Source organism: Scylla paramamosain, chromosome 45 (assembly GCF_035594125.1).
Source record: "Scylla paramamosain isolate STU-SP2022 chromosome 45, ASM3559412v1, whole genome shotgun sequence".
In the NCBI taxonomy this organism is placed as follows: Eukaryota; Metazoa; Arthropoda; class Malacostraca; order Decapoda; family Portunidae; genus Scylla; species Scylla paramamosain.
In genome coordinates, this window is record NC_087195.1 from 10793257 (window position 1) to 10819985 (window position 26729).

Here is a 26729-nt window from a genome sequence, read left to right on the forward strand (position 1 = left end):
GAACATTGTTGCTTCCGATATGTAGAATTTTATACTTTTCAATATTGAATCTCATCTGCCATTTTTCTGCCCAGCTTGTTAATTCATTGAGGTCACACAACAGTTCCTGCCATTGTGATACAGACATTACTCTACTTGTTATTTCGGTGTCGTCTGCAAATTTACTTAATTCATTGAGGAGAAATTAAGGAAATAGACACGTGTCATTGAGAAAGTTAGCAGAAAGACAAAAGGAAGGTGCAATAAATTTGAGAAAATTTTTATGAAATTCAGTTAACCTTACTAACAGCTTTGGAAGGAGGCGAGATATTTATCACAGCGAGCAAAGAGACAGCCGGAAAGACAGAGATGCAATAAACTAAGGAAAAGCTTTAAGAAATTGTTTTATTAACCTTACAAATAAACGCGAAAAGAACTTAGTAAATCTCATAAACGCAGTAAATTATGTATAAGTTTTTAAAAAAAGAAATTTACTGAACCACACAGCGAACTTCGAAAAAAAATGAAATTACAAAGACAGATTGCACTAAATTAAGGAAATGTTTTAAGAAATTTAGTTAACCTTACAAACAAACGCGAAAGGAACTTAGTAAACCTCATAAACATGCAATAAATCAGCTATAACTTTTAACAAGGAAATTTGTTCAACCTCACAACGAATTTCGAAAAGAAATAAAGTTGAAGTTAATCCCACAAACCGAATAACCACATTAGAATCAAAACACACATGATATTTGGTCTTCTACGCTTCTGTGATGCGAGGCGAGAGTCATGGCGGTACAAAGGGCAGGAGACCAGGAGGTGAAGCGTATCACTTCAGCAGGAAGGAAAAGACACAAGCGATAACACCTGCTGCGGGAGGGGATTTGGAGGACTAGCTTCACATATTTACGGCCAATAGGGACGCAGGTGGAAGGGAATGTGTCTGGTAAACGCTGCTCTTTGAAGACTGACGGACAGGTCACGACGAGTGGATAAGTAATGGACACGCAGTTGTTGGTGTTATGAGGGGAATGAGGGCAATGAACGGTGATTTTTGGGATAGACAGATAGTAGTAGGTAGATAGGTGATAGGTAGTTGAAATAATGTTTAATACGTTGAGCTTTGAGAATGACAGATGGGTATTAGTGATAGGTGGATGGGTGATAGGCATTCGAAACACTGTTTTTCTGATGAGCTATGAAGATGATAGATAGATAGTTGTGGTAGATATGTGATGGGTACTTGAAATAATGTTGGTCTGGTGAGCTTTGAAAAAGATAGTAGTAGTAGGTAAGTGATAGACACGTGGTAAGCTTTGAAGAATATAGATATTTAGTAGTGGTAGAGAGGTAACAGGTACTTAAAAAGATGTTGGTGTTGTGGCCTGTGAAAATGAAAGACAGATCGTGGATAAGGAATGAATAGATAATAAACACGTAAAACAGTGTTACTTTTTATTTCTTGAGTTTTGAAGGTGTAATGCAAATGATACAGGGATTTGTAATATTGTTAGTCTTGTGAACTTTGAAGGTGAGAGTAATAAACTGGTAATAGAAACTTGAAATAGTATTGATTTAATGAGTCTTAGAGGTTAATGACAAGTTAAATCCAGGTAATAGACAGATATTAAACGCTTTTAAGTACTATTAATCATGAATTTTGAATGTAAAAGGTAATAGACTAAAGATATTGTTGATGTGGTAAGCTTTAAAGTAGATATTGTTGATGTGGTAAGCTTTAAAGAAGAGAGGCAGTTGATGCACCTATAACAGGAAATCTGAAACTCTCTTAATCTGGAATACTTTGAATATGAAAGGCAAGTTATAGGCAGATCACTTGAAACACTGTTGTTCTTGTTAGATTGGTAGGAGAGACAGTGCTAGAATAACAGTAGATACTTTGAAATGCATCCATTGAAAAGGCCGTGAATTGCCTGTAGGATTAACTCGCCACCTTTCAGTAAGATAATAGGACTCGTTTAGCTAGAATTTTCAGTTTTAATTGACTCAAAACCTTATATTGTTTTTTTTTTTTTTTTTAATATTTGAGCCGTATTAAATGCTCGATCTGTTTCCAAGAAGTTAAGTGCGCCGTTTCGTTTCCGAGTGATTTTGCACTTTTTTCTTCATATATATATATATATATATATATATATATATATATATATATATATATATATATATATATATATATATATATATATATATATATATATATATATATATATATATATACACACACATACAAGTACCTCGTTAGATTTAGTACTTGTAATCTTAACGGCTTGGTAGTAAAGTTATTAGACGGTCAAGTATACGACTCGGATCCTGCTCTGATTTTAATTATCTTTTCTAAGAAATGGCTGGTATTTCGTACGTCTCCTATCCAAATCCACTCTCAACGAAAATGTTTAGTGTTTTTTTTTTTTCTGTCTTTTAAGTCTTTGGATTTACACTTGCTGTTTACCCTGGTCTTATTTTTCCTATCTTTGTCTTGCCTTCATTTGTGTTGAGAAAAATACAACACATACAACATTGACAAGTCTTTCGTTCCAGTGGAATAACGTTTGGTGCTTTTGTTTTATTTTCTTTAGGATGTCTTCAATCGTGCAGGTTTGTGAAAGATCAAACCACAACAACAACTCTTTCAGTCTCCTTGGAATGACTCTCGCTCTTCTGTTTTTTTGTGATGTTTCTTTTCTCTTTTATCCTTTGGTTTGTCTCAAATTGTGTGCAAAGAAAAGATCAACACAGCAAGGAGTCTTCCTGTCTCTTTGGAAAAAAAAAAAAAATTTTCTTCTCTTCTCTCTTCCATGAACTGTTAAATTGGTCTTGTTTGTTATTCCTTCTAGATTTAGATTTTTGAGGTGTGGCGTAATGGACTGTCTTCCTGTCTAATTTTTAGTACCTTTGACAGGAAAAAAAAAAAAAACATAACAACGACGATTTATCCCTGTTGAATAGCACTTGCCTGTTTCTTTTCACTTTTTCGTTTTGTTTTGTGTTTTTCGTATCCTTGACCTGGCTTCGTTTACGTAACAGGAAAACCCGAAGTCATTGCCATGGGAACCTGTAAGAGAAAATGTTGCCATGTAACTTAGAAACACAGTGAAGCTAATAAGAAGTAATGACATATATGGCCAAATTAGAAGAGCTTATTCAGCAGAGGAAGGATATGATAGTAAGCAAATACCAGTTATAATGCACAGGTCAGTACACACTCATGCCTGCTTATGTCTACCTCGGATGATGCTCACGGAAAAAAACAAAGTGTGAAATACAGGGAGGCTCAAGCAGTGAGTGTGACATATGCTGGACACGTCGTGGTCAGGGTTGCGGAGTGACTGTGTCCTGAAGCTTAAGTGTCGTAATCTTTGCTGGCCATACACTTACATAGACTTAATACTACATAATATTTATTAATGTTTACTGATATTCGGGTTAACTTTATCATTTCATTATAATAGCTTAACTTTGCATACTAAAACTTAAGTAATCCAATACAAGGTACCTCAATGTTTTCTTAACTTCCAGAACTCTTCCCTTTTTTCTGTCACCCCACATTACCCCCGAAAAGTGGTTAGGTTACCACGAGGGGATAATTTAACTCCAGCTTAGGAATCACTGTCTTAGCCTTTGTATGCCTTTGTATGTTAATCACTTAGAATTTAAGTGTAAACTCTAGATGGCTCTCTTAAAATTCAGTCTTGACTGTATTACCTTATTTGCCTTCAGATTAACGCACCAGTATCAAAGGATGCATGTAGAGAACAATAATTATCTTAAAACTTTGTAATATAAGTAAAAAAACAAACAAAACAAAACTGAAGCTAATACTAAAACTACGACCAGTTGTTTACAGTTCAATATCAAAGTCTGAGAGACACTCGTTATTATCTCATTTGACTTTTGAAACCCGCACAAAAGACCGGAATCCTTTGTGAGTCGACTTGTTCTTGGAATTTGCAACCTAAAAGCGATTTTATTGGATCTTCTTGCCCGTGGGAAGAGGAAAAGGGTGGAAGGAGGTGGACAAAACATTCTCCCGCCTGCCCTCTTGTGTCCTCCGACGACCTCTTCCTCCTCCTCCTCCTCCTTCTCCTTCTCTTCCTGGCAGTAAATTCCTGAGTTGTGTAGAGTTATCTCGAGGCGCGGGAAAGTTGCATCCAGACTCAGCTCACAACTTCGTCTTCGTCAAGCGGCCTTCGCAGCACCTTGGCCCGCAGTGAAAAGGTTATCGCCTCATGTCCTCGCATTGACCGTTTCTACATAAGGAACTTTCACATATACTTTCCAGAACATCTCCCACTTTAGATTAGAGATTCGTATTGCTGAACGGAAGAACATAAAGTAAGGGAACCTGGAAGCAGGCGTCTGGCCTGCACGTGACAGTTCCTGTATGAAATGTACCTACCTATTTCCACCTCATTCATATGTATATATATATATATATATATATATATATATATATATATATATATATATATATATATATATATATATATATATATATATATATATATATATATATATATATATATATATATATATATATATATATATATATATATATATATATTTTTTTTTTTATAAACTCCCTTGTGACGTTTCACTGATTTGTCTCGACGATTGTTGATATTCAATATGCTCTAGTTGAGGTTTTTGGGGGCTTTCAAGTGTTGGCATGATTTTAATTATAATCTCATAAAGATTCTATATTATTAATGGTCATAAAAACATTTTTGACAACTCGACCAATAGTCTTTTTATGCAAGGGGGCACTGGCCAACACAAAAAGGCGAACAAAAATAAAAAAAAAGCCCACTAAAGGTAAAAACAATTATAATTATTTTTTTTTATAATTTTTGAGCTAAGGGTGTGCTTGTATTAGGTGCATGTAGCAATGTGTGAAAGAAGAATCGTCTTTAGAAGACAGGCTGTGACTGCCTCCTTCGTGTTGTAAGACGCAAAGGGAGATGTTCAGCTGGGTCACAGGTGGGTGATAGATAGTTTTCACCATCCCCTGGTCCAGTGCTTGAGTCCTCAGTGGGCGTAATTACTCTTTCAGCAGGTGTCTACTGCCTCCTCCTCTCTGAAAGTTATCCTAATGAGAGAACAATGTGTCTGACCATGAATTCAAGCAGTGTAGCGTATCACAAACAAATCCATGAGTTAAAACCTTTACAACTCTCAAAAGGACTGTTTTCAAAGGTTATTGTGATGAATGGTCCGGTTCTCGCGTGTGTTTTTCCCATTAATGATTGAGTTCTCATTAAACCATCACTAGAATCATGAAGACACCAGTAGTAGAAAAATAGTTGAAGTTATCTGAGGCTTTCACAAATATTTTCACATTTCTAATGAGAAGTTATTAACTCTACAACATTAGAAAAAAAAAAAAAACGCTCGTAAAAACACTGCCGTTCATCTCCGTGGCCATCGGAAAACAATCCTGATGGGGGAACAAGGCATTCGAGAATTCCGAACCTTTGTCTCCTCTCTTTCCTTACCTTCCCCTCGCCAGTTTCTCCTATCTTCTCTAACCGTTCCCTCGCCAATTATTCCCTTTGTCAGTCGCCAAATGTAGTCTTATTTATGAAGCCTCCATCCATTCCTTTCACCACTAAGTCTCCGTCCTTTATAGTACGAGGCACCAGTCATGTTTCTTCCTCCAGCACGTCTTATCTTGTCTAAACTTCTTTTAAAGTTCCCTAACGATTCAGTTTCTATACAGGATCGTTGTTTTTTTGCAAGCCACCTCCACTGCTTGCCCTCTTCCGTATCCCGTGTGAGAAAGCGTGATATTTACTTGATAAAGTAAACGTAATAAAGTACGTCATTGTTTTGAAGAAAATGCCAATTGATATCTGTGTTTTTTTCATATGTAGGAGGGGCACTGGCAAATAGTAAAAAAAAAATATTAGAAGAAAAAGGTCCAGTGAAGTGCCAGTCCTTAAGGAGAGGTCAAAAATATCATCCTAAATTGGAGGATAAATGTCTTAAACCCTCCGTCTTGAAAAAGTTGAGGTCACAGGAAGGAAAACAGAGGCAGGCAGTCAGTTCCAGAGTTTGCCTAAAAAATAGATGAATGATTGAGAATACTGGTTAGCTCTTCCATCAGAGAAGTGGACAGTACAGGGGTGAGAGATAGAAGATACTGTAGTGCATCGAGGCCACTGAAAATAGTCCTTGAAAATAACAAGAAGCGTAGAAGAATACCAGTGCCTGTCTTTATGCCTGTCTATCCTTCTTGCCGCCACCTTAAGTCATCCAGGCGATCAGTGACCCAATCATTCATCCCTTTTCGATGAACTCTTGAACTCCTGCCTGCTTCTGTATTTCCTCCTTCCTTTTCAAGAAGCAGGTTTCAAGACACTTATCTTCCAACCAATTTTCGGTGGTCCTTTTTGACCTGCGTTAAGGAACTGGCACTCTAGTTGGCCTTTTTTATTCTAACCTTTTGTTGCTCTTGGCCAGCTGCCCTATTAAAAAAAAAAAAAAACACTAATTGACTAATCATTTATGTTGCCTTATAAAGGCGTCCAAGCAATCAGTGCACCAGACCAACTGATGCATGTCCGCGGTGTTACGTGTGAGCATACTCTGAAACTCTAGGGGATGGACCATGAAGGGGTGTTGCTCACACTAACAATAGAAGGGTTAAAAGAAAAGAGAAAAGGAGACATTTTAACTGCTATTTAATATCTTAAAGTTAACCCTTAAATTAAGTAACAATACAAAAAATTGAAGATTACTTAAGTAAGTAAAAGTAAGTAACAAGGAGTGGCAATCTGAACTGGACTAAATAACTTAAAAGACTGGTTCAGTTAATAACTTAAAAGACTGGTTCAGTTAATATTAAGCCAAGTTAGTAAATGCATATAGATACAAATTACAAAAATAAACACCTTTACATATACATAATAGAAAATAAATATAAATGTGTTTGTGTGTGTGTGTGTGTGGGTGTGTAACACTGGTGTAACTCTTACCACCGCTCTCGAGTGTATACGAGGCTCCCAGCGTATGCCAAGGCGACCTCAGAGCTGTAGCGACCCTTGGAGGAGACTGAAGCTCGATGGAACTCCACCCCTCGTTATCGGCTTGGTAGCCTGCTAGAGGTCACGTATCCAGTATGCCTCAAGCTATACACGTGGCAGCGCCACGAGTTGAGAGGCAGGCACCTGGTTCCGTGGTAGAGTAGTCACGTGTGTGACATTCCCCCTTCTTAGGATGACGCAGAAGGAATGACTCTGCGTCATTAGAGAAGTGAGGTGGTTCCTGTCCCGTGAAGGTTGATTCCACCAGAACGTGTGTAGTCTGGGGCCCGGTAGATGGTTCTTCTGGCAGTGCTCGGCCCTCGGCTGCCTCCATCGACCGGTTCACAAGGCACGACTGCATCCCCGGCAACAGGATCCTAGGGTCCTCAGGGTCGCGACGGGTAGTGATGCGAGGCGTAGTGGGAAGGCGAGACAAAGTGTCAGCAAGGCAGTTGTCCAGTCCCTTAATATGGTGCATTTCAATGTGGTAAGGCTGGAGCTGTAGAGACCATCGTAGCAGACGTTGGTTAGTGAAGCGGTTCCTGTTGAGAAAAGTCAAAGGGTTGTGGTCAGTGTAGATTTGGAGTGGCTGGGTGTTGGACTGAAGATAGTACTCAAACTTCTTGATGGCAGAGATAATGGCTAAAAGTTCTTTCTCGATAGTGCTGTAATTCTTCTGATGGATGTTGAACTTCTCGGAGTGGTAGGCGACTGGGTGAAAGATTCCGTCAGATTCTTGCAGGAGGGCGGCACCCGAAGCGTGATCACTGGCGTCAGTATGTATGATGAAGGGTTTACGGAAGTCGGCCGCACGCAAAACCGGTTCCCGAGCAAGCAAGTTCTTAAGTTGATTGAAGGCATGTTGGCAGGCAGGGGTCCATTCGTACGCCACATTCCCACTAGTTAGTCTAGTAAGTGGCCCAGCTGCGTCTGCGAAGTTTGGACAGAAACGCCGGTAGAACCCCGCCATGCCCAGGAAGCGGCGGAGCTCGCGTCGAGTAGTGGGAGTTGGGTACTTCAGTACTGCGGCGACGTTAGCGGTCTTGGGCCGGACGGTCTGATGTCCTAGGTAGGAGACGGTGGCAGCTCCGAACGTAGACTTCGCCAGCTTCACGGTGAGGTTCGCTTCCTGCAGACGGCTGAGTACATTCTGGATCTGGTACAGGTGGTCATCCCATTCATGTGAAAAAATAAGAATATCATCTAAGTAAACCAGCACTCCTTTTAATCCCTGCATTACCTTGTTCATTGCCCTCTGGAAAGTAGCGGGGCAATTCCTCATGCCAAATGGGGCTACTACATACTGGAAAAGTCCAAAAGGGGTGATGAAGGCAGAGACTATCTGAGCTCTTTCAGTAAGGGCTATTTGATAATACCCTTTTAATAGGTCCAGCTTAGTAACAAATTTGGCTTGACCTACTTCATCTTTCAGGTCGTCTACCCGAGGCAGAGGATAGGCGTCAGGAATGGTGACGGCGTTGACCCGTCGGTAATCCGTGCAGAATCGCAGTTGTCCGTCCTCCTTGGGTACTAGGAGGCAGGGTGATGCCCATGGGGAGCTGCTGGGTATAGCCAAGCCCTGCTCTAATAAGTACTGGACCTCCTTCTGCATCTGTTCTCGTTTCCGGGGGTTGACTCTGTAGGGAGACTGCTTGATAGGGAAGGTTCCTGGAAGCACCTTCACATCATGGCGGAGGACATTACAGATTTTAGGATGGTCACCGAACACGTCATACTGAGAGATCAATCTTGAGATATCCAGTGCTCGAGAGGATGAAAGATGACGGAGCTGACCATCTAAGTGTTGGATAATGTAGGTGTTGTTTTGCGTGTCCTTGGGATGTATGGTGTTTGTGTCAATCTCAGTGGTAATACATTTATCATACATCAATGAACACACAGAGGCAGGTTTTAACTTTGAGTCAGCCTCCTGGGGTTCAATGGTACCACAGGAAGCTATACTCTAGGGGTTGGTTGGGCGCCAGTCACAGGGGTTCTACATTTATACATTTTTAGGAGATTAACGTGTATTAACTGTGTTGCCTTTCGGCGGTCTGGAATGTTTATGATGTAGTTGTTATCTCCTACCTTTTCCACTACCTCATAGGGACGATGATACTTTACTTGTAATGGGTGTTTAGGTGTGGGTATGAATGCAAGGACTTGATCACCTCTATCAAATACTCTAACTCTGGCCTTCTGATCAAAGTGTTTCTTCATGGTGTTTTGAGATTTGTGTAAGTTGTTATCAGCAAAGGTGCGAACTTTAGTGAGTGTGGCTTTAAGGTTGTTCAAGTATTTAGTTACAGAGACAAGTTTGTGGGTAGTGGAATCTAACAATTTGTCTTTAATAATCCTTATGGTCCCCGCACTTTCCTACCGAACAGGAGCTCGAATGGGGAAACTCCTGTACTCTCGTTAGGTGCTTCCCTGATGGCAAAAAGCATGTAGGGGAGTGCGTCATCCCATTCGCTCTCCTGCTCGTGACAGAATTTGCGTAGAAGTCCTTTCAGTGTCTGATGAAATCTTTCTAGAGCGCCCTGTGATTGCGGGTGATAGGCAGAAGACAAGGTTTGTGCGATACCAAGCCCTTTTAACACCTCTGTGAAGAGAACGCTAGTGAAATTAGTTCCTCGGTCACTCTGAATGGTTTGAGGAATCCCGAAGGTAGTAAAGAAGTGGTTTAGCTTGGACACAATAGTGTTGGTGTTGATTTTACGTATCGGAAAGGCTTCGGGATACCTAGTTGTTGGGTCAAGAATTGTTAGGATATATTCATTAACTTTCTTGGTTTTTGGAAGAGGCCCCACAATGTCAATTATTATTTTATGAAATGGTTCTGAGGGAACAGCAATAGGTTGGAGAGGGTAGGGTGGGATAGTTACGTTAGGTTTACCCGCTATCTGGCAGAGATGACAAGTACTGGCGTAATTCTTCACATCCTCCCTTAATCCTGGCCAGTAAAAGTCAGCGAGGATCTTCTCACATGTCTTCTTGATGCCCAAGTGACCAGCAAAACTTTCATGAGCGATCTCTAGTATGGAATGTCTGAGTATGGTAGGCACAACCACCTGGTGGGCTTCTGCCCAAGCAGCATCATCTGGGACCTTAGAGGGCCGGAACACTCTCATGAGAACTCCATACTGTTTGTAAAAGGCAGGGTAATGAGTAATTTGATCTGGAGGGATAACCTTGTCATGAAATTGAGTCAAAGTAGTGTCTTCCTGTTGAGCCTCAGTGAGAAGTTTTTCAGAAAATATTTGATTGAGTTCAAGTGGGGATGGGCTCTTCTTTGGAAGTGAGAAAGACTGATCAGATTTCCTTGCTTGTGCACGAGTAGTGACACAAACAGGGAATAAGCCTGGTTGTTGCTCTTCTAACTGTACAGTGGGGTTATCCATCAGCATTGTGTCACTAATTACCAAAGGGGGAGTCACCTTACTGCCAGCTAGGTCATTAGCGAGGAGTAGTTGAGCATTAGGGATGGGTAAGGCTGGTTCTTCACTAACTCCTATTATCACTTCACCTCTTACTAGTGGGCTATCAAGATGTACCTTAGCTAATGCAATGGGGAAGGGGCCATGGAAGTCTTTTAAATATACCTTTTCACCTGTGTAACACTGTTCAATACCAGGGACTGCTGACTTCAGCACTAGGGACTGAGCTGAACAGGTGTCTCTCACAATCTTAACTGGGTGATCCTTGTTATCAATGCTGATGGTGCCTACAGACCTGAAAGGCTCAAATAAGTCTTTAGGTACAGGGAAGGAGGGAAGAGCTTGTATGGAAGCAACTGGCTTGGCAGGATATGTTTGAGCTACCTTGCACATGGGATTAGGACAGTTCTTTATGAGGTGCCCCGGCTGTTTACAAAAAGCACAAAATAGAGGTGGTCGAGTACTACTGCCGGTCATTTTACCAACCCCTGAGTTACCCGAGTTTATCTTACCACTAGGAGTCTCGGTCAGCTTGTCTGAGGTTGCCTTGCGATTCACCAGGGAGAAAAGGTCCGCTAACTGAGCGGCTTTGAGAAGATCTGTTTCTTTTTTGTTGGTGATGTGTAACATTACTGAGTAAGGGAGCTTACGCATGAACTCTTCTAAGGCTAAGAGATTTACTAATTCGTCGTACGTGGTTATCGCGGCTGACTTAAGCCAACGCTTGAGAGCCCTCAGTTTCTCTGAGGCAAACTCTAGATAGGTTTGTTGCGGAGTTTTGAACATTTTTCGAAAAGACTGACGGTATCCTTCTGTGGTAATGGAGTACGCCGCTAGGATGTCCTGTTTGACACAGTCGTAATCCGTGTTGTTTTCGAGGCCGTTCAAAATAGTTAAAGCCTTTTGGCTGAGTTTGGGTTTAAGAAGCCAAGGCCAGTCTTCTCGGGGCAGTTCAAAATGTACTGCTGTGTCCTCGAACTGTCCAAAGAAAGTTTCGGGGTCTTTGTCAGAGAACTGAGGGACTAGTGAGAGATATTTAGTTAACTTTTGTTTGAGGTCAGCTGTGGTGGTTGATCGAGATTTTAATTGTGCGAGTTGGGTCTCGTGGATTCTTTCTTTTTCTCTCTCCTCTCTTTCTTTTTCTCTCTCCTCTCTTTCTTTTTCCTCCTTTTCTTTTACATATGCCAGATCTCTTTCCGCTTTTTCTTTTTGAAAAGCTAGTTCTTCTCGCCTTAGTTCTCTCTCTTCTCTCTCTCTTTCTCTTGCTGCCTCTAGTTTCAGCTTTTCGAGTTCGAGCATTAAACTGGCGTCGTGCTGTGAAGCAGCACTAGTGGCTTCACCTCCAAGGTGAACTAGGATTTGAGTTCGGAGTTCTTTCTTCCGAATGTCAGACAGATATGAGAGATCAAACTGTCGGGCTATGTACTTTAAATCATTCTTTGTCACTTTGGCAGTTTGTAGCTCCGCCACAGAAGGATTACTGCAAAATGCGTCCAAGTTTAACTCATGCGACATGATTAATGAGCGTGAGGTCAATTGAACCAAATCAAGTGTGTCTGAGCCCTACACTGAAACCTGATCCAAGACCTAGGTTCGCCACCACGAGTCGGAAGGACCCGCGTGAACGACAGGTTCGAAACCACGAGTCGGAGGGAAATGAGTTGACCCGCGTGCATCGACAGAGACTCGTTTTTGAGTCTAGTTGAGTCAAGGTTAGCAACGCCTTAACTGTGCTTCTGAAGAGGCAACGAATCGAAGAAGTGTAGCGATAATCACTGCCCCAAAATGACTACCATAGAACTAACACTTAAGCACTTGTAATGGCTTGCCGTATTCGCTGCTTTAAGCAAAGAGTGGAACGCAAGTTCCCAAGTTTTAAGGAGTCTCGGAGTTCGGGGTGAAGGTCACTACTAGGGGGAATCGAACCGACACTAAAGCAACACTGAGGAAATCAATTGTTAGGTTTTTAACGCTTTTATGACTAGACGCCGGTACTTCGCGTACTTTTAAAGCGGAAAAACGCAAAAATTCACCAACAAAGAAATAAGCACAACTTCATATACACTCGAGAGCAGGAAAGGAACTAGTGTAGTTATATGTATGTGTAAACATGTGTAATATCCCGGACGGGCCCCCAATTGTTACGTGTGAGCATACACTGAACTCTAGGGGATGGACCATGAAGGGGTGTTGCTCACACTAACAATGGAAGGGTTAAAAGAAAAGAGAAAAGGAGACATTTTAACTGCTATTTAATATCTTAAAGTTAACCCTTAAATTAAGTAACAATACAAAATTGAAGATTATTTAAGTAAGTAAAAGTAAGTAACAAGGAGTGGCAATCTGAACTGGACTGAATAACTTAAAAGACTGGTTCAGTTAATAACTTAAGCCAAGTTAGTAAATGCATATAGATACAAATTACAAAAATAAACACCTTTACATATACATAATAGAAAATAAATATAAATGTGTTTGTGTGTGTGTGTGTGTGTTTATGTGTGTGTGTGTGTGGGTGTGTAACACTGGTGTAACTCTTACCACCGCTCTCGAGTGTATACGAGGCTCCCAGCGTATGCCAAGGCGATCTCAGAGCTGTAGCGACCCTTGGAGGAGACTGAAGCTCGATGGAACTCCACCCCTCGTTATCGGCTTGGTAGCCTGCTAGAGGTCACGTATCCAGTATGCCTCAAGCTATACACGTGGCAGCGCCACGAGTTGAGAGGCAGGCACCTGGTTCCGTGGTAGAGTAGTCACGTGTGTGACAGCGGGAAGTCAGAAGCTGAGGATAAGATACGATCGTATGCCCGCAGAGTGAACACAAGTTGCTGGATTCTCTTTGTGTGTGTGTGTCAGGAGTGGAAGAGTAAGGAGGAGAGCATTTGGAGGAGGAGGAGGACGAGGAGTAGAGGGAAGCTGAATAGTGTTTTAGGAAGATGTCAGAACAGGTAAAGGAGAAGAATGTAAATGGTACAGGAAGAGGAGGAAGAGGAAGATGAGAAGTTTCTAGGAAGGTGTCGGGACAGGTAAGGGAAGAGAATGTGAATTGTAAAAGAGAATGAAAAGGAAGGAGGAGAATGTGTGCGGGAAAGGATTATAGAGAAGGAAGAAGAGAAGCAACTCAAAATGGTTCTCTGTTATGCAAAAAGGAGGAAAAGGAGGAAGGAGGGAGTGAGGCTACGAAGTGGAGGCAGTGAATGGGGATAGTAAACAACTGCATTCAAGAAGAGAAGCAGGAAGAGAAAGCTGAGGTTAAGAGACTTTGGAGGAGGAGGAGGAGGAGGAGGAGGAGGAAGAGGTCACTGACTCGGTAAGATTCAGGAGGAAGAGACAACTTGACCGACAGTCGTTTGGGGGCAATGCTGTGGCTTTGAGTGAGGAGCAGGGGCAGGAGGAGGGGGAGGAGGAAGAAGAGTAATGAGATAAGGAGGAGGAAGAAGAGTAAGAGGAGGAGGAGGAGGAGGAGGAGGAATGGAATAAAGACTGAATTGGAGAAGATTGAGGCTTATGAGAGAAGAAACGTAGAAAATGTAAAAAAAAAATATATGTATATATAAAAAAAGAATAATAAGAGAGAAAACACACACACACACACACACACACACACACACACACACACACACACAGAATTGGAGAGATAGAGAAACATGGAGAGAGAGAGAGAGAGAGAGAGAGAGAGAGAGAGAGAGAGAGAGAGAGAGAGAGAGAGAGAGAGAGAGAGAGAGAGAGAGAGAGAGGGGGGGGCGGGGTTGGCGGAGGTTTTTTCACAGTTTTGGCGCCTTACAAAGTGTATGACTGCCTTCACCACCCACACACAGTTCGTCACGCCCTCACCTCCTCGCCCTCGTGCAGGTCACCGCCAACACACAGAGAGATGGATGCATTGTTATTTATAAACACTAAACACTGTACAGTCTTGTAATGTTTATCGTAAGAGAGTAATAAAGATAAGTAAATGCTTTTCTTTGTAATCGTGGTTTTAACGCAATATATAAATTTCTATTAGTGAAACCGGGATATAGATACACACGAAAGAAACTTATTATTGTTAATGTTGTTGTCGTTGTTGTTATTATTATTATTACTATTATTATTATTATTATTATTATTATTATTTTATTGACCACAACAGAATATATAAAAATAAACAGAAAGGTACTTATGAAAAAAAACAAAAAAAAAGCACAACAAATGATGGAAAAGCATGTAATGAAAAGGTGAAAAATCGTCATAGACTTGTGAAATGAATGTAGTACACACACACAATCACTTAAACAAACCAGTTATGCAACAACACAGTGCACTGTATGCATACTGGGAAGACGATAATATGTCAGTAAGCAAACAACCTTTAAAACACACACATGCGCGCGCGCGCGCGCACACACACACACACACACACACACACACACACACACACACACACACACACACACACACACACACACACACACACAGAGAGAGAGAGAGAGAGAGAGAGAGAGAGAGAGAGAGAGAGAGAGAGAGAGAGAGAGAGAGAGAGAGAGAGAGAGAGAGAGAGAGAGAGAGAGAGAGAGAGAGAGAGAGAGAGAGAGATTATACACTGATAGATGCCAGATGGATAAATGGATAGATAGAAAGGATTGTTGTGGTGAGAAAACACCGGATGAAGCAGATCTTTATAAAAACTTCAAACGTTTCCACATTCAGTCTTCCTCCTACCACAATCCAGTCATTTGTCAAACCTATACAGCATGGACAGATAAATAGATAGATAGATAGATAGATAGACAAACAGACAGCTAGATAGATAGATAAATAGACAGCTAGATACACTATTAGTATATCCCCACCCAACACAAACAAACAACCTTACACACCTCATTACATTCCAGCCACTACTACCACCACCACCACCACCACCACACAAGACACGACGAAGCCAAGCAAGGCTTCCGATGCTCAGCTCTTCCTCAGCGATCCTCTCCATCTCCTTGTCTTTGAGCGCTGCGTTGCCTCAAGCCTCTAATCGCGAAGCTCGGCAAACTTCAGCATCCGCCTCGCCAGAATACACCTCCCGCGAGCCGCCCCGCCCTTCTCTCACAGACCAGACACGAGAATGAGGTAAAGAAGCTAAATGCCAAGGAGGATCACTCAATATTTATCCATAAGAGCATCGGGGGTCGTGGTGGGGGACTACATAGATCAGGGATGCTTCTATATTTAGCGATCTATTGATATGGAAGGCTGGAAAGGATCGCAGAGTTTTGAACCCCTATGTCCTTGCTTGTGTGTTGAAGTACATTGCTCTGCATTATTCTTTGGTACTTTGTCTTCTCCTTCCGCCGCTTCTTTTTATATAGAGTGAAGGGTTAGCGCCTTACGTGTCCCCCTTCAGTTGGTTCTTTCCCTTGCATATTCCTCTGTGACTCCCATCCTTTGCAGTTCTGCCGTAATTATGTCCCCCTGTCTCACTCTCTGTCTTCTCCTCGATCTTCCCTTATTTGGTTTTCTCCATCCTCTGTAATGGATTCTTTGTGTTATCCTATTACGTGATCAAATCATCTCTTTTTTTTTTGTGGGGGGATAATTTTATCTCTTCCGTAAAGCATTCTACTCCTGTTCTCCTCACTTCTTCATTTCGTAGATGTTTTTCGACTGATTCGCCCATTATCCACCTCAGCATTCTCATGTCTGGTCTACGTATGGGAAGAATAACCAGTGGCCTCCGTGGTACAGTGGTACAGCGCGCACTTAAGGTTCCATTGGTCCTTGGGCGCACGGGTTCAAATCCTGGTCACGGTCCTAGGTTAGGAAGAGCATCCACTCGAGGTAATGGTTCCCAAATGCGGCAAGCAAGGTCGTTTGTTAGGGGGCGCCGTCCTAGCGCTGATATAAGGGAACCAGACATAAAGACCGATACAGAAGGAAGACTAAACACTAATACACATGACTTTCCTATCCCTATTTATAAACCACACAGTAGGAGGAGGAGGTCAATACTTGGAAGGATCATTGGGATTTACTTCTAACATCCGTAGCGAAGGCCAGATCAGTACTATACTTAGCAATCGGAATTGGAGATTACAAACGGAAAGAAACTGACAGTAGAAGATAAGGTGAATGTCTGTAAGCAAGGATCATTGAAGTTTTACTCCAGAAGTCAGCGTGTTCGTAACAAAAACCAGATCAGTGCTGTATTTACCAATTGATATGAAAGACTGCATAGAATACAAGACAGTACAAGATAAAAGACTGGAAGGTTCCTTGGGCATTTACTCCTAACACTTGCAAGTTCGTAGCAGAGACCAGATTAGTAAGTACTCTTGAATTCAAGACTACAAAGTATAACAAACAGAAACGAATATTTGTCCTTTGTCAGCCTGTTTAATCACACTGCCGCTACACTGACTATTGTTACTATATTAATTGCAAAAGATAAGTAAGGACCGAGGAACACTTCAAGAATGGTCACGCTCAAGTCACGGTCCGCTCAAGATGCAGTCACATATTATTACATGCATTTTAATGGAAGCATTCACGCCTGCTATCACATCACATCTATTTCTAAAGCTGAACTCTTTGCTCAAACCTTTGCTAAAAACTCTACCTTGGACGATTCTGGGCTTGTTCCTCCCTCTCCTCCACCCTCTGACTACTTCATGCCACGTATTAAAATTCTTCGTAATGATGTTTTCCATGCCCTCGCTGGTCTAAACCCTCGGAAGGCTTATGGACCTGATGGGGTCCCTCCTATTGTTCTCCGAAACTGTGCCTCCGTGCTTGCACCTTGCTTAGTCAAACTCTTTCAGTCTGTCAACATCTACCTTTCCTTCTTGCTGGAAGTTTGCCTACATTCAACCTCTTCCTAAAAAGGGTGACCGCTCTAATCCCTCAAACTACCGTCCTATTGCTTTAATTTCCTGCTTATCTAAAGTTTTTGAATCTATCCTCAAGAGGAAGATTCTTAAACATCTATCACTTCACAACCTTCTATCTGATCGCCAGTATGGGTTCCGTCAAGGCCGCCCTACTGGTGATCTTCTGGCTTTCCTTACTGAGTCTTGGTCATCCTCTTTTAGAGACTTTGGTGAAACTTTTGCTGTTGCCTTGGACATATCAAAAGCCTTTGATAGAGTCTGGCACAAAGCTTTGACTTCCAAACTACCCTCCTACGGTTTCTATCTTTCTCTCTGTAACTTCATCTCAAGTTTCCTTTCTGACCGTTCTATTGCTGCTGTGGTAGACGGTCACTGTTCTTCTCCTAAATCTATTAACAGTGGTGTTCCTCAGGGTTCTGTCCTGTCACCCACTCTCTTCTTATTATTCATTAATGATCTTCTAAACCAAACTTCTTGTCCTATCCACTCCTATGCTGATGATACCACCCTGCACTTTTCCACGTCTTTTCATAGACGTCCAACCCTTCAGGAGGTAAACATATCTCGCAGGGAAGCCACAGAACGCCTGACTTCTGATCTTTCTAAAATTTCTGATTGGGGCAGAGCAAACTTGGTATTGTTCAATGCCTCAAAAACTCAATTCCTCCATCTATCAACTTGACACAATCTTCCAGACAACTATCCCCTCTTCTTCAATGACACTCAACTGTCCCCCTCTTCTACACTGAACATCCTCGGTCTGTCCTTTACTTATAATCTGAACTGGAAACTTCACATCTCATCTCTAGCTAAAACAGCTTCTATGAAGTTAGGTGTTCTGAGACGTCTCCGCCAGTTTTTCTCACCCCCCCAGCTGCTAACTCTGTACAAGGGCCTTATCCGTCCATGTATGGAGTATGCTTCACATGTCTGGGGGGGTTCCACTCATACTGCTCTTCAAGACAGGGTGGAATCAAAAGCTTTTCGTCTCATCAACTCCTCTCTTCTAACTGACTGTCTTCAGCCCCTCTCTCACCGCCGCAATGTTGCATATCTAGCTGTCTTCTACCGCTATTTTCATGCCAACTGCTCTTCTGATCTTGCTAACTGCATGCCTCCCCTCCTTCCGCGGCCTCGCTGCACAAGACTTTCTTCTTTCTCTCACCCCTATTCTGTCCACCTCTCTAACGCAAGAGTTAACCAGTATTCTCAATCATTCATCCCTTTCTCTGGTTAACTCTGGAACTCCCTGCCTTCTTCTGTATTTCCACCTTCCTATGACTTGAATTCCTTCAAGAGGGAGGTTTCAAGACACTTATCCACCAATTTTTGACCACTGCTTTGACCCTTTTATGGGACTGGCATTTCAGTGGGCATTTTTTTTTATTAGATTTTTGTTGCCCTTGGCCAGTATCCTTCCTACATAAAAAAAAAAAAAAAAACCGGCCCTCACAGTCCTCACTAAAGTGTATGTAATAAAACGTGACTGGACCGTGACTAGAGCGTGGCCGTCCCTGTAGTGAGTAGTGCTGCGAGAAATCTTTATTCCCTTGCTAGCTTTTTGATTTCACACTATTCAAACTATTGACACTAAAGACTACACAGGATTACAAACAGTAGTAAGTCTCTATTCCAGTGACAGTCTGCCTGATTGCACTGCTGTATTCAAAATATTGGTACTCAAATGACTGGTACTCAAAAGATGACAAACAGTAAGATTTTTATTTAGCCTGTTTCACTACCAGAAGATGAAATGAAAAGAAAATTAAATTGAGGACAAAGTAACATACGTAAAAAAAAAAACCTAACGATGAAATTAAAAAGATGAATACATTGAAATGGAAAGTAAGACATAAAATTGTAAACAAGTATTCATGAAAAATAGAAAAGAAGAAAAGAAAAAACACCTCGTACTGATTGAAATGGAAAAAAAAAGAGAAGATTACTAAAAGGAAATGAAAGAGACACGGGAGGAGGAGGAGGAGGAGGAGGAGGAGGAGGAAACCAAGTAAATGGACAAAGAGAAGATTGGAATGACGGTATAACTGAAAGGAGAAAAAAAGAAAGAACAGACGAAGGAAAAGGAGAAACCAATTATTATACTGCACTGAAAGAGAAAATATGAGGTTAGGAAGGAAAAAAAGACACGTAATTAAAGGAAAAGAGGAGGAGGAGGAGGAGAAAAAGGAGGAGGAGGAGGAGGAGGACGAATACAAAGGAATACAAAGGAATACAAAGGAAAGCCAAACAGCAACAGATCTTTTGGTCCTTGCAAGGCTGTTTGGTAATTACTTCTAACTAGCTACTGGGAAGAGAGACAGGACAGCATAGCAGAAGGCTAGCGTGTGTGGAGTGTTTGGTTTCACAGTCTGGTGTTTTAAGGGAAGGAAATAAAGATGGTGTGTGGAGTGTTTGGTTTCACAGTCTGGTGTTTTAAGGGAAGGAAATAAAGATGGTGTGTGGAGTGTTTGGTTTCACAGTCTGGTGTTTTAAGGGAAGGAAATAAAGATGGTGTGTGGAGTGTTTGGTTTCAGTTTCTGGTGTTTTAGTTTAGAATGTTCATGTTTCCCTCGCCCTCCTTTACTTTTTATTTATTTCTGCCCTTCAGTTATTTTCATTTTTTAATACATTTATTTTTCTTATATCTTGTTTTGATAATTTCCTGAGCGGAAGAGTCAAAGAGGATTTTTTCTCCTAACATTTTCTACCTTTTGTTGACCTCCATCTTATGCAGGAAAGAGAAACGATTTTTTTTTTTTTTTTTTTTACATTTTGAAAAAAATGTCTTAGTTTTTCTCGCCTTCAAAAAAGTTGTTCCTGCCCCCCCCCTAAAAAAAAAAAAAGTAAATACATAAATATTGTGAACTTGGCAATAAGAGATGGTTGGTAAAAAGCAAAGACTTTAGGAAAGGAAAATGAGGTTTTTGCACAATAAGTGAAAAGATAAAAAAATATCAATAACACTCGTGCCAGTTACTTGGGTCGAAGAAATGGTCACTGAAAAGCAAAGACTGTACTGAAGAAAAATGATGTTCCTGCATAACAGAGAACAAATAAACAAGTAATAATGGGACATTGGAAAGCAAGGACTGTAGCAAAGAAAATAATGTTATTACTCAATAAAAAAAGAAAATAAAAATAAAATAAATAAATAAATGGATAGATAGATAACACATGAAACTTGCATCGAAGAGTTGAGCCTTGGAGAGCAAAGACTGATAGAAGTAATATAGAAACACACAGAGAAACACGAAGGGAACAATGACAATTGACATGACAAGAAAAAGGCGAAGCACAAAAAAGAACATCACACAGGAATATATTAAGAGGAGCTCTAAACCCAAACCTTTTAGACACAAAGTGACAATGCTTCATTATGAACAAAAAAAAGTTATTATTCTTTGTAATTTCTCTTTAGTGTGCGTTGAAACTGCAGGATAGATGAGAGAGAGAGAGAGAGAGAGAGAGAGAGAGAGAGAGAGAGAGAGAGAGAGAGAGAGAGAGAGAGAGAGAGAGAGAGGATAAGTAATAGGGACAGGACGAGAATGGACGGGTAAAGGAATTAAACAAAACGAGAGGATGTAACTTAGATATTACACGTGAAGGGGGAATAGTGGAAATATCAGATGAAAAACTTTGGGAGAGGGGAAGCAGACATGGAGAACACCAACCAACGATAAATGAATGAGAAAGAAAGGAAAAGCAGAGTGAAAGGGAAAGGACATCAAAGGCAGACACACACACACATACACACACACACACACACACACACACACACACACAATAAAAATAGTGCATAAATAATGAAAAACTTGTGTAGACGGAGAAAAAAAATTGAATATAAAACAAAGAAGAGATAGGAGAAAAATAAAGAGAAGAAAAAATAATCATTTACTCACACACACACACACACACACACACACACACACACACACACACACACACACACACACACACACACACACACACACACACACACACACACACACACACACACACACACACACACACAGTGACAGACAAAGGCAATTGGGAAAGAAACAGTAATGCAGAGAAAAATAACCCATTATTTGATGAACAAAATGAAGAAACGTAAAAACAGTAATGTGGGAGTAATAGAATAAAGAGACAAACATGACGAAGGAAAGTAAAATTAATGAAGAGAAGAATTAAGGAAAGAGAAGAGACTCACAAAAAGAATGAACGAGAGGAAGGGGCGAAGAGAAAACAATAAGGAGAAATTATGTACGGTGTGCATGTGTGTGTGTGTGTGTGTGTGTGTGTGTGTGTGTGTGTGTGTGTGTGTGTGTGTGTTCAAGTGCATTTAGAGAATACCAAAGATCATGGCAGTAAACAAATACGAGAGATTAATGCACAGTTAAATACGAGAGAGAGAGAGAGAGAGAGAGAGAGAGAGAGAGAGAGAGAGAGAGAGAGAGAGAGAGAGAGGAGAGAGAGAGAGAGAGAGAGAGAGAGAGAGAGAGAGAGAGAGAGAGAGAGAGAGAGAGAGAGAGAGAGAGAGTATTCAAAACAGGCATGTGGAAAAATGAGGAATAAAGCATGGAAAGAAGGACAAAATGATGATATGGAGTGACACTGTAAGGGAGTGAGTGAGGGAAGAGTTTGCACTTCAAGTGTTCTGCTTATGGAAGTCTTGGTGTTAGGTAGTAGTAATAGTATTAGTAATAGTAGTATTAAGCCGGTTATTCTTACCTCTAGTCTTGTCACCGTCGTTGTTCTATTATTACTGCTATTTTTGTCATTTTTATTATTATCATTACTACCAGTTTCATTACCACCACCACAACCACCATCTATCAATCGTCGACACCCACTCCCCTCACACACACACACACACACACACACCTAACCCCTTTCTCCTTCCCTCCCCCCACCCACCCACCCACCCAGCGCCTGCCTTTTCCCCACAGCTCACCCACTACCCCACTTTCCGCTCACGTAGATAGATAGATAGATAGATAGATAGATTTATTGACTACACAATCATATTACAGCAAACAAAACTAAAACAAAAACTAAAATACAAAAAAATATCCACAGCAGTAGTCCATTAATAATTGTAGTCCACAATATTCTAAATCATTAAATAAATATTCTTGCAATGCAGCAAAAGAACTCCCAAAATACAAAATAAAAAAAATTTTTCTCTACCCAAAAATAGACATTACCAGATATCATACAAATTATTCGCATTCATTTAAATTTTCTTATTTATATACTTTAAGTACATCGAAAATTACGTTACACATCTCGCTAGTTGTACATTTTGTAAATACATCTTCCATCGTTTCGTATCTATAGTTATTTCTTAGATGTTGGGTGAGAGTACAGTTCTCCAGTACGTGTCTCTCCGTCTGTATCTCACCACAACTGCACAGCCGCTCCTCCAGCGGTAAGCGGCCCCGTCCTCGCCTATTCCATCGCCCTGTTTCTATAGCTAGAGTGTGGCCAGATAATCGAAACCTTGTAAATTCCAGTCTATGAAACTCATTTAAGATTTGCCTCTTAGTGTAAATCTCGTGTGTGGATAATGTGGGATTTATGTCTTTATACACTATGCATCTTGATGTACCTGAATCTCTGATGCAACACTTCGCTTTCTCCAATAACACAGACATGTCAGGTACTTCCCCTCTTATCATTTCTTTCACGCACTTGCCCATATTCGTGTTCTCGTTTATTACTTTTCTCATTGCAAAAGATAGTGGATCATCATTCATACTGGACCTCTCATCCCACATTTTCTTTAAAAACTTATGTTGTCTATATTTCACAAGGTCAGGAAGCGATGGATAACCCGACTCGACATAACACACCACGTTAGGAGTAGTTTTTCTCACCCCTAACAGTTGTTTCAGTGCCCAGTTATAAAGCTTAACTACAGGTTTAACGTCAGCATCAATCCAGGACTCACAACCATACACTAGTGACGACAGGAGGGCAGCGTCAAACACACGTCGCTTTACTATAAAGGGGATATCATTATTCTTCTTTAAAAACGATATAAACTTTAACACATGACATAATTTGTTCTTTGCATGTACCTTGACGGCAGAAGACACAGAACCGTCACATGTAAATGGTGAACCCAAATACATATAACTATCACAGTGTTCCACTTTCATACTCGTACCACCTACACTAAACGGCTCCTTCTTGTCTCCTAGCCCACCATTGATGACAAAAAATTTCGTCTTTGCACTGTTTATCCTCATACCATACTCTTTACAATATTCCTGTAATATCCTTAGCTTAATGTACATATTCTCCCTACTCGTTGATAATAATACTGTATCATCCATGAACATTAAAATTTTTAACCATTCTATAAATACTTCTGGTCTACACTTTTCTTTAACAGATCTGATTAACATATTGACAAACATTACAAACAAAAAGCAAGAGGTAGGGGATCCTTGTCTGACTCCCTGTGAGGCGCTCAATACTGCGGCACCGATAACACTTTCCGTGGTGCGATACATGGCCACCATAGCGGCCAGCATCACGGCCCCGCACCCCAAACCCTTCATCACAGTAAACAGAGTTTTCCTTGGAACGATGTCATACGCTTTCGAGAAATCTATAAATACCACAAACAACTTAATCTTCTTTAACCTGGCTGTGTTGGTAAGCAGCCTGAGCGTTACTATATGCTCTATACATCCACGCTTCTTCTGCGCCCCTGCTTGTTCCCTGTCTGGTTTGAACCACTGATTCAGGCGTTCACAAAGTACCATCTCATACAGTTTAGCTATAGAGTTAATGACGCTTATTCCACGATAGTTATCAGTGTTAGTCTTGTCACCTTTCTTAAATATTACAAAAACTTTTGCTCTAATCCATGCATAAGGGAACATAGCAGATGAAAAAATACAACTAAATAATGTGGCAATAGTAACAAGCCACTGGGGTGACATAAGTGAAAAAACTCCAGGAGGGATACCATCAGGCCCACATGCCTTGTTAACCTTCATCCTTTTTATTTGATTTTGTACTTCTAGGGGAGAGATGGGTTCGTCAAGCACAGGAATATTAATATCTGTAGACAGATCTGATAAATCATTTTGAGTTTCTCGTGCAGGATTCAGTACTTTCTCAAAATGGTCTCTAAATTCTGCATCACTTGGTAGATTACTATCACTATGCGTAGATGTACTATAGTTACCCTTCCAATCAATTGCCTTCCATACCCTCGCATCATCATCCTCCATCAGCCTCTCCCATCTCCCTAACTCCATTCTACTGACAGGCGACACTTCCTCATTCAGTACAACACTACTCTTGGCATATGTATACAAAGTGTCCGAAAGGTTGTTAACATAAGAATTCACATCATCATCTTGTATACATGGCATTTGTTGTGCTATATGTCTCACAAAATTCTCCTTATCAATCTCACAGAATCTTACAGGTTTTCTTACCAACCTTGATCTTCCTGCCGTTCCTAACAGAGCTGCGTGTCCACCAAGTGTGGACGCCCGTACACTAAGGTTATCTAGGTCTACCCCTGTGACATTCACTGTGGCAGTTATTGGGGCGTGGTCAGATGGAAGGTCGATACGTTGCATCACTGAAAAATCATTAATAGAGTCTAACAACTGTGGTGATACAATACATACATCTAACTCGGAAATCCATACATCACGCTTGCGGTACGTTTTGTCACTCACGAAATTATTCTTACATGTTTTCAGGTTGTTTAACACCAAAAGCTTGTTATTCATACAAATAGAAGACAACACTTCTGCATTGTCATTAGCAACATTGACATCATCATTTATATGTGGGTATGAATATGGGTGACTCTCTTGCTCTTGTACATATGGTAAAATTTCCCTCGCTCTTTTGCCAAATCTTGCGTTCATATCTCCCATCATGATGTAACCATTACACATGTACTTGGCCTTGATTTTTCCTTGAATAGCAGCAAAAGACTCATGACTATAATATTGGGAATCACTTGGTGGTACATAGATGAAACCAAACAAAACACCATACATGTTTCGAAACTGTAACCACACCTGATCATTAACACTGGTATCAACCTCGTAAACAAACGGGGCGATACAGTTTCTCACCAGCACCACTGTGCCTCCCCTGTTACTCGATTGTGTGGCCTTACTTCTAAAGGTTACATAACCGGGGAAATGCATATGCTCATTAGTTTTTACTTCATTTAGACCAATCACATCATAGTTGGCCAGCATTTGTCTAACACTCATTTTCTCCATCTTAGTACGCACACTGTTTATATTCCAAGACATTATCTTTATCTGACTTACTTGCTGTGGATTATCTAAAAAAACAAAGGATTCCAACTATCAATTATCTCACCATCCTTGTACACTTTACGTTCTCTTGGATCAAGGCGGATAACGCACCCAACATTTTCTGGCTTCTCCTTCTCCTCTCTCTCAACGTCTCGCAACCTCTTCCACTCCCTCCTGACGCTACGGTGAACATCCTTCTTAATATAGATGGATTTGACATTATCTCCTGCATTCTTCAGACGATTGCTGTTCTCCAAGACGCGACTCCTTACATCCTTATCCGTCAGGGTCAGCAGTATAGGGCGAGACCTGCGGCTTTCTCCGTTGTTGGCTTCACGTCCCAACCTCCGGTGCGTTCCTCGGACGTCCTCGACACCAATTTTGTTCCATAGAACTTCTAACTTGTCTTCGTCGTTTGTAGCGCCTTCTAGTGACTCATTCTGCTCTGGTACGCCAAGGATGACTATGTTCTCTCTTTCCTTCTTGTCCACAGCTTCCAAAAACTGTTGCTGTGCGGCTATAATTCGTCCTTGCTTCTCAATTCTGGCCTCCATTTCAGTGAGTCTCTCTTGTTCACAACACTGTCAGATGACAGCATAGCTTTCAGCTCATTTATTTCTTGCATTAATGAAGCAAACTGTCCAGTGATGGTATGGAGTTGTTCTTCTTCGTTGTATGACAAAATGCTGTCTATCAAGTCATCCTTATTTATTTGTTTAAGCTGATGTCTTTGTAATTTCCGTAATTCTGCTACATGCCGGGCCATGGTGGCGTTCAGCAGTTCGCCGCGTTTCTATGGCAACGGCGTCCTGACGTCACAACCCTTGTGCGCATGCGCAAAGGGAAGGGATTTGAGGGAGGGTTTTGCCAGGCTGCTTGGATTCTTAACTTATTTTTAGACTAAGTCCCACTACTCCCTCAAAATTCTGCACACCACAACAGGCAGTAGGACTTCACACACTTGCTTTTGTAGTTGCGTGGTCCAAATACTGGCAGAATACTTGAAAACAGCTTGAAAACTCAGGAGCTTGAGCTGCCTTGTTGCTTACAGTACAGGCTGGACAGAAGACTGTCCCACTCACTGTCCCACTCGGCGCCACTTAATGCGCTTAACTTTCA

General features: G+C 41.1%; 1 protein-coding gene across 7 annotated transcripts in view; it reads left to right on the top strand.

Annotated features, from left to right (window-relative positions):
* Positions 1 to 26729, top strand: part of LOC135094239 (uncharacterized) — a 124262-nt gene that overhangs the window by 33845 nt on the left and 63688 nt on the right. Inside the window, exon 3 of one of the 7 annotated variants that reach the window (XM_063994162.1) lies at positions 15334 to 15740. The exons of the other annotated variants lie outside the window; for them this stretch is intronic. Coding sequence (XP_063850232.1) covers positions 15334 to 15442 — 109 coding nt within the window. The 3' untranslated portion in view covers positions 15443 to 15740. Of the gene's footprint in view, positions 1 to 15333; positions 15741 to 26729 lie in introns of those variants that run through there. 7 annotated transcript variants of the gene reach the window in all.